Source organism: Capsicum annuum, chromosome 7 (assembly GCF_002878395.1).
Source record: "Capsicum annuum cultivar UCD-10X-F1 chromosome 7, UCD10Xv1.1, whole genome shotgun sequence".
NCBI lineage: Eukaryota > Viridiplantae > Streptophyta > Magnoliopsida > Solanales > Solanaceae > Capsicum > Capsicum annuum.
In genome coordinates, this window is record NC_061117.1 from 204,461,121 (window position 1) to 204,469,378 (window position 8,258).

An 8,258-nucleotide genomic window follows, 5' to 3' on the forward strand; every position below is an offset into this window, starting at 1 on the left:
AATTAAGAGAAAGAGCTTCCATCATATCTTTGAGACGGTTTGCCTCCTCTGTTCTCATGTAACTGATAAGTTCTTGGAGAGTTAAATTTTTTTTCTTATGTTTCAATTAATTTATGTAATTACTCTAGGGTGGTGAAAATTTTTCAAGCAGAACATTATCCTGAAGAATCTCACACATCTTCATACCTTCATTGAGAACATCAACAATTAAATTTTCATATTCGTGGACTTGTTCCATGATTGATTTATTGTCAACCATTTAAAATTTAATTCATTGTCTGATAACATATTTTTTCTTTCCTGCATCATCGACATCATATTTCTTTTCTAAACTGTCTCATATTTCTTTAGCAGATTTATAGGCAACAAATAAATCAAAAAATGATTAGTCAGCAAATGTCCTTTAACTATTTTGTTATCCTTTTCGAATTTCTTTTTAGCAATATAACCACAACAGTGTTAAATCCAATAGTAATGTTAGAACATTAGTAGGAGGTTCATTAAACAAAACATAATCAACTTCTAATTGTTCGACGAAAATCAGAAGTTTTTGTGACCAACGTTTGAAATTATTTCTGTCCAGTGACTTAAGTTTTGACAAATCAAAAAAAGTTTTTTTTAAAGAAATAGTCATTTATCAATATTGTATGTAAGGAAATCACTTTCAAATTGTTGGAAAAATTACTACAATATTGATATCGAACTAAAATTTATAATTATAATAAAATAGTCATAAATACTGTGTCGTGGTAAGCCACTACCTTGAAAGCTATTTCGGCCCGACTCTGGTGCAAATCTTTCTAGCCGGTCGCTCCCCAAGGCTCTATAGCTACTTCCAAACACGTGCACTCGTGAATGAAAGTTTGGAGGTTACCCAAATCAATTGGCCAAAATAATTCAAGAGGAAGAGAAAAGGAGGAAGATGTTTTTCTTTCTTTTTATGGTATACTTCTTCTTTTTTGGTATTTCTTATATAGCATATTGGAATCGACAAGGACAAATGAATTTGGTGATATTGATGGTGAACATTAATGACATTAAAGAGTCATTACTATAATGTTATTAAATTTACATTTTGCGAAGATATGATCATTTTTATTGTAACGTAGGAGTGTATGTTTAACTCCTCCTAAACATTTATTTTTTTATATTCTTTGCATCACACAAAATATTTTAAGAAGCATTATCTCCACAAAGTAACCACAACAAAATAATTAGGTAGTCGAAGCGCAAGACATGAAAAATAATAACAGAAATCAAAAGATAAAAAACTACATGAGTAATACAATTCAACTACTAGTAAGGCAAATAATAAGACAACATACTACTACTTACTACTTTTCTATCTTAATTGGTGATCCACAACTTCCTGTCTAAGGTCATGTGTCTTTGATAAACTAAAACTTTGTTATGTCTGACATCTTTCCTCACTACTTTTTTCGGTCTGCTTCTACCTTTTCTGAACCCCTCCATAGTCATCCCTCTCACACCACCTCCACACAGAAACATCCGTAAATCTATATCGAACCATATTAGTCATCTTGTTTTTCGCATTTTACCTTCTATCGAAGTCACTTTCACCTTGGTCCATATATCCTTATTTCTAATTATCCTATCGCTTCTAGTATGTCGACACATCCATCATAACATCCTTATTTCTATAACTTTTAACTTGTAAATGTGAGAATTCTTGGTTGGCCAACTCTGTGAATGCAACATAGTCAATCTAGGGAGAATTTAAAGGTTAAAAAGAAAATGAGACAAAGTGGATATTTAAATTGACTTATTTTTAAATATTTTTAACTTTTAAGTATTTTTAAAATTTTGAGGATATTTAAAAAATTTTAAAAATGCTTAGATTTAAAAATATTTAAATAAATCAAAAATCAAAAATAAAATAATACTAATTTATAATTTTTAACTTTTTAACTTTTTAACTTTTTAACTTTTTAACTCATAAACTACTGAATGGGGAAAATCCAAAAGACAGAAAACGGAGTCACACAAACGGCGTACGCAAACCCCCCGTAACTGCCACGTCGGAGAAAGGACAAATGTGGGCCCCACGTTGTGTTTCCATTAAGATATATACTCCTTAATTATCATCAAAAGCGAGTAACATTTAATTATCCTAATGAATTAATAAGTAAACTACATTCTAATTATCCTATAGATATATGCCCCCTTATTATTATATGTATAGGCGCGTAATTCTTAAAACTATCCGTATATATAGAACCAAAACATACAACCACTTCTCATTATCCATCTACTCTCCTCTTCAAACACAAAGGATTCTTTGCTTTTCTCCTTCTAAAGACTCAATATCTTACTTGTGTGTTAGTTCACAAACGTTCTTGATACAATTATACTACTTGGGTATGTTTCTTTTTTCATTCTTTGAGTCTCTATATCTGTTTCTTTTTGAGTTTTTGTTGATATTAGTTGATAAAGGGTAACCCCCCCCCCCACCACCACCACCCCACACACCTGTGTTTGAGGTTAAGTTCAGATCTTTATTTTTTGAAGTACTTTGTGTTAGAAACATCATGTTACTGCATTTTTTTTAGTGGAGTTTGTAGTGTTGTTTTTTTCCTCTTTTTGATAGGGTGGATGGTGGCAGGGGCGGAGCTAGGTAGGCTCGATAGAAAATTATACTACTTATAGATTAAATTATCTTTTGGATCTTTTTTTAATCTATATTATATAATAGATGTTGAAACTTTTTCTGACTTCTTGTGGTTGCTTCTATATAATTTGAACTCCTTAATGAAAATTGTGATTCGCGTTGTTGGTGGTTGTTTGGTTTGATGGGATTTTGTGGGATGGATTGTGAATTTGGATGAACGTGAAAGTCAGTTTCTTGAAGAAATAAAAGCTTTTGTCTAGAAATACAAGTTGGAATGGTAATTTGGCTATATAGGCCAGAGGTGGAGGTAGGGGATGCAAGGGGTTGGTAAAATTGTACTGTATATATAAGGTTAAAATTATTTACTAGGTATATATATAGTGGAGATTTGATCTCCTTAGGTTCTTCGTGAGTTTACTTGTTATATTTTGATGTGCCTTAGTGAAGATTAATGCCTGGTTTTGGATAAAGCTAGGTTGTTCTCTTTTATAGTTGTAGGGACAAAAGGTTGTTCCTCTCTGGTGTTGGGTAAAAAGGGGTAAAAGAAAACCAAAAGAACGATAGTTTTAACATGTTCCTGAATGCCTTTCTTCAAACCTGCAGCTCAGTAGTTTCTTTGATTCCTATAGTTCCCTTTAAAATTACCTAAAACAAATGTTTCTCCGGCTCTTCAAATTTCAAAAGTGGTGCCACACCCGTGTTGGATCCTTAAAAATAAACAACTTTTGGAGGATCCAACATGCACCTGGTGGTATTTTTGGAGAGTCAAGAGCATAGTAGCCTAAAACTAGTTCATGGATTCTGTTTTTCCAGACATCTATCATTGTTGAACTTGAAAAGTCATAATACGAGCCTCCCTTGTACTTTTTTGTGAGGTTATAGATCCTCAAGTGACCCAATTTTTGGAATCCTTACATAAAGGCAGGGCACTTATTATTGAGATTTTGAAGGAGACATAAGCAACCGGTTCCAAAGAAAACTTGGTTGTTATAGTGAAATGCTATTATAAAGTGTGGCTATTGTAGATAGATCTGATTGTAGTTTTCGTTTCCGATCACATAGATCAGGCTAAGTTAAATTCTTTCTGGTAGAACCATATTATGCCATGAAGCTATTCCTCAGAAATCCATATTTTATTTTGAGAGTCTGTGGATAACAACATCATGATTTTTTTATGACTCATGTTGTAATTTTCCATTGTAAATGCAGTACTTCCCTTTCATTATTTCTTGGTGTACTTACTTTGATAATGAAGCCTTAACTCAAGTTGGTTTACCTATTAAATTAGAATTGACTTGTTAGTTGGATAAGTTCTCTCTTCAGATTTTTATAACCAATAGGTTTTCTCCTTGTACTCAACCTGTGACACATTTCATTGACCTTGACACTTTGTTCTTTTTTTTTTTTTCCAAAAAAATAAAAATAAATTTTGGTCTACATACAGATTACGGGGCCTACTCTGTTGTAATTTATTAGCAAGTCTAGTTCTTTGAATATTGGTAGCCTTTCATTTTGTCCTGGTGCCTTTGAATTGTTTGGGACCATCCTTGAGATTTATCATTCAGTGTACCTTGAGAACAAGATAATCAATAAGGTTCTCATGTTCAATGTTTTCACAATTCTGTACTAGTTCTTACTTCTTCTTAGTGTCTTTGAATTTGAAGTCTTGTTGTTGTACTGAGCTCTTGTTATATGATTTTACAGGCATTAGCAGATAATTTTATTACATCATGAATCAAGATATGGCCTTAGAACAGCTTGACACTACCTTTAACAAACACGATACTCCATTAGGGAAATGGAAGTCAATGAACGATGAAGTTGAAGAGAATATTTCTGGTGGCTTCGACTGTAACATATGCCTGGATTGTGTGCACGAACCTGTGATAACTTTATGCGGTCATCTTTACTGCTGGCCTTGCATTTACAAATGGATTTATTTCCAGAGTGTTTCTTCAGAAAATTCGGATCAGCAACAACCGCAATGCCCTGTTTGCAAGGCTGAAGTCTCAGAAAAAACCTTGATTCCACTCTATGGACGCGGTGGTCAATCTACAAAACCATCCGAAGGAAAGGCTCCGAATCTTGGCATAGTGATCCCACAAAGGCCCCCTAGTCCAAGGTGTGGTGGTCACTTCTTGTTACCAACTACTGATTCAAATCCATCCCAGCTACTTCAACGACGAGGTTATCAACAGCAGTCTCAAACACGTCAACCGGCTTATCAGGGTAGCTACATGTCTTCGCCCATGCTCAGCCCTGGTGGTGCGACTGCGAATATGTTACAACACTCCATGATTGGAGAAGTAGCCTATGCAAGAATTTTTGGCAACTCATCAACAACTATGTATACATATCCAAACTCTTATAATCTAGCAATCAGCAGTAGCCCAAGAATGAGAAGGCAATTATCACAGGCTGATAGATCACTTGGCAGAATATGTTTTTTCCTATTTTGTTGCTTTGTCACATGTCTAATCTTGTTTTGAACACTTTTTTCCTCCTGTCTTTTGCTTGTACTTTGTACAAAAAGATTTGGTGTTGTAGTCTCAGTAAAAAAAAAAGGGCAGCCTGGTGCATCTAAACTCCTGCTATCTATGTGCAGGGTTTCGGAAAGGGCTGGACAACAACGGTACGTTATAGTCCCTTATAGTAGATAAGAAAATGTACAACAGCCTCGGCTAAATGTGTAACAAATCATAGAAGCTTTTGCCTCTTTGATTGTTGCTAAACACTCTTGGAATTAGAGTGCTTTCATTGAACCCTTTTTTGATATTATAATCTAAGAAATGAGGTTTGAAGTTCTATCCATTATGGTGCATAGAGACTCATACTATGTTATGTAACAATCAATTTGATATGGTCGCACCGTTTCATTTTTTTCTCTTTCATTTGGCCTTTGCTTATATCTAATTATCCCTTTTTATCTTTTTTTTTATAAAAATGTTGTACCGTATTTTAACAACATTATATCTTTGTCCTTTAAATTGCTGATATAAAACATTGTGTAACGATAGAATACCATATAATTTATTTGGATGCTATATTTTTCAAAACAATACAATACGAAAAGTTTTGTATTAAATAAATAAGAACCATTCTAACATCTATGAAACTTATTCTCTTTTTAATATGGAAGTCATTTTTTCAAAATAGCCTCTGGCAGAAATGCAAGGTAAGATTGTAAGACTGCATACGATACACTCTTGTGGTTGGCCCTTCCTCGGACACCGCATATAGCGGTAGCTTTAATGTATCGGCTGCCCTTTAGTCATTTTTCCGACTTTGATCTTTTTCCCACCTTCAACGCCAACCCACCCTGGCCTACTATTCTTCACTCTAACCATCCATCCCATCATATATATTTTTGTTTTCATTACATAACAACATTTTTGTACAATTTTTTGTATTTATTTACTAAAACACTAACATTCAAAATAAATCAAGAAACATTTTTTCTTTTGCACCAAACACCACCTAAAAAGGAGGCTAATTCTAGTAGGTTAAGTTCTTGTCAGGAAACCAGATAACCAAAATTGAATTGGTCTTTTCTTTGTCAACCTATTAATTGGTGGAACCTACTTTATTTTTTATTTTACGAGTACTCCTTTTTCTTATTCGTTGCCATCTATCACAGGATGACTTAAAAAAAAAAAAAAAAAAAGAAGATAATATAAAGAATATAAATAGAAAAATAGTGGGAGTATCAAGGTAGTCCACAAAAGCAAAGTTATTAGCTTTCACATTCTAAGAGTACACTGAATTTTCAAACACTAAAGCAAAGTCGAATCAAATTGGGCATTTTATTATTAGCTCTCTGATAACGATGTCCGAATAACTCGCATGCATTTCCATTATTCCATCTACTAATCAATATTTTCTATCAAAGTTAATTTGATTAAGTTTTAAAATTAAATTAGATTAGATTAGTTTAATTTCTTAGAATTAAAATTTAAATATTCAAAACTATATGAAAATACTATAAATTATTATTATTTTTTTTAATTTGATTAAGAAATAATCTATGTTGGTCAAAATTTATATTTTTGAACTCTAAAAAAATAGAGCAAATAAAAAAGAACCGAGAAAGTACATGAATCGACAAAGAGAAAGAAACTATCAATTATCTTTTGTCAATTGAAATTTTAATTCTGAATTCTTATGAGAGGCTCTCTGCCTGTTATGATCAAGGCATCAACATCAGAAAGCTAAATAATATTCCTGTCATTTGCTTGTTCTTATCCCTACATCATTCAAAATCAGGTTATTAAGAGTTATAATTAGTATAAATAAGATCATGTGGCATAAATTTTATTTTTGTTAATACTACCAACAACCAAACACTAAGCAAATTTAAAAACACATTTTATATTGGAACAACCCCTTATCCCTATGACCAAATGACCCCATATTATTTAGGGTGACACCATTAAGTGCCGGTGGGTCATGGGTGGCGGCCTCTGTGAACAGCGATGGAGATCATATTGTTTTCTTTTCTTTGGTCCTTTCTGTTTTATAAGATTATATTGTTGGAAGGAGAGGTTCGGAGTAATTGATAAAGTTATCTCCATGTGATCAAGAGATCACGAGTTCAAATTGTGAAAATAGCCTTTGTCAGACTTTTTTCTGGAGGCGTGTCTACTCGACGGGTTGCTTTTTTATTTTGTTTTATAAGATTATATTGTCTCAAAGAATTCCCGAAGTAACTGATAAAGTTATCTCCATGTGATCAAAAGATCACGAATTCAAGCTGTGAAAGCATCATTTCATTCCATGTCAAATATGTAAGGTAAGACTGCATAAGATAGACGGTTATGCTCTGGCTTTTCCCTGAACCCCGCGCCTCATCAGAGAATTAGTGCACGGAGTTGTCTTTTATTTAAGATGATATTGTTAGTTCACCAACTTGGAATAATTCCCAATTTTCCAGCTCAGACAAAGGAAATAGCCAAAAGGGTTCCATCCCAAATCGGAAGGTTCACTTGATTGCTACTCCTTTGTTCCAACTTGTCTTTTTCTTTTTTCTTCTTATATTGATCATATAAATTGCTATGTTCCAAAAAAGTCTTGTAGCTAAGCAATGATGCTCATTTTTGGCAATATGTAAATTATGTAGTTTCTTGAATCCTGATCCTTTCTGTTTTATCCATTTTGGGTGTGTTTGGTACGAAGGAAAAATGTTTTTCAGTTTTCTCCTATTTGATTAGCTTACAGATTTTAGAAAATATTTTTCAAATCAACTTATTTTTTTTAAAATTAAGGAAAATGACTTTTCTTCAAAAAGTAAGGAAAATATTTTTCAAAACTCTCTTTCAACCTCACTCTTAAATTGAAATATTCATACAACTTTCAAAATCACTCATCACTACTTCGACCCTCGATCTCCTACTCCACCCCCACCCCCGCCCTCTACCACCCCTATTACAAAATATATTTTAATTTATTTTTTTACCTCACCCCTACCCAAAACCCTACTTCCCCTTTCCAAAAAAAAAAAAAAAAAAATTAAAAAAATTAAACATTTTTCTTACCTCCTCTACCAACCTTCCCCCCCTCAAAAAAATTAAATTGTTTAATTTTTTTTTTTTAAATTCAATTTTTTTTTACCCCACCCTCACTTCCCTACCCC

At 33.0% G+C, this 8,258-nt stretch overlaps 1 protein-coding gene across 1 annotated transcript; it reads left to right on the forward strand.

Moving 5' to 3' along the window:
- The first annotated feature begins 2,297 nt into the window (after nucleotides 1–2,297).
- Nucleotides 2,298–5,565, forward strand: LOC107855034 (E3 ubiquitin-protein ligase RMA1H1). Its single transcript, NM_001324710.1, is given in 2 exon segments — nucleotides 2,298–2,379; nucleotides 4,334–5,565. A coding segment is annotated over 1 exon segment (759 nt). The 5' UTR covers nucleotides 2,298–2,379; nucleotides 4,334–4,359; the 3' UTR covers nucleotides 5,119–5,565.
- The last annotated feature ends 2,693 nt before the right edge of the window (nucleotides 5,566–8,258 follow it).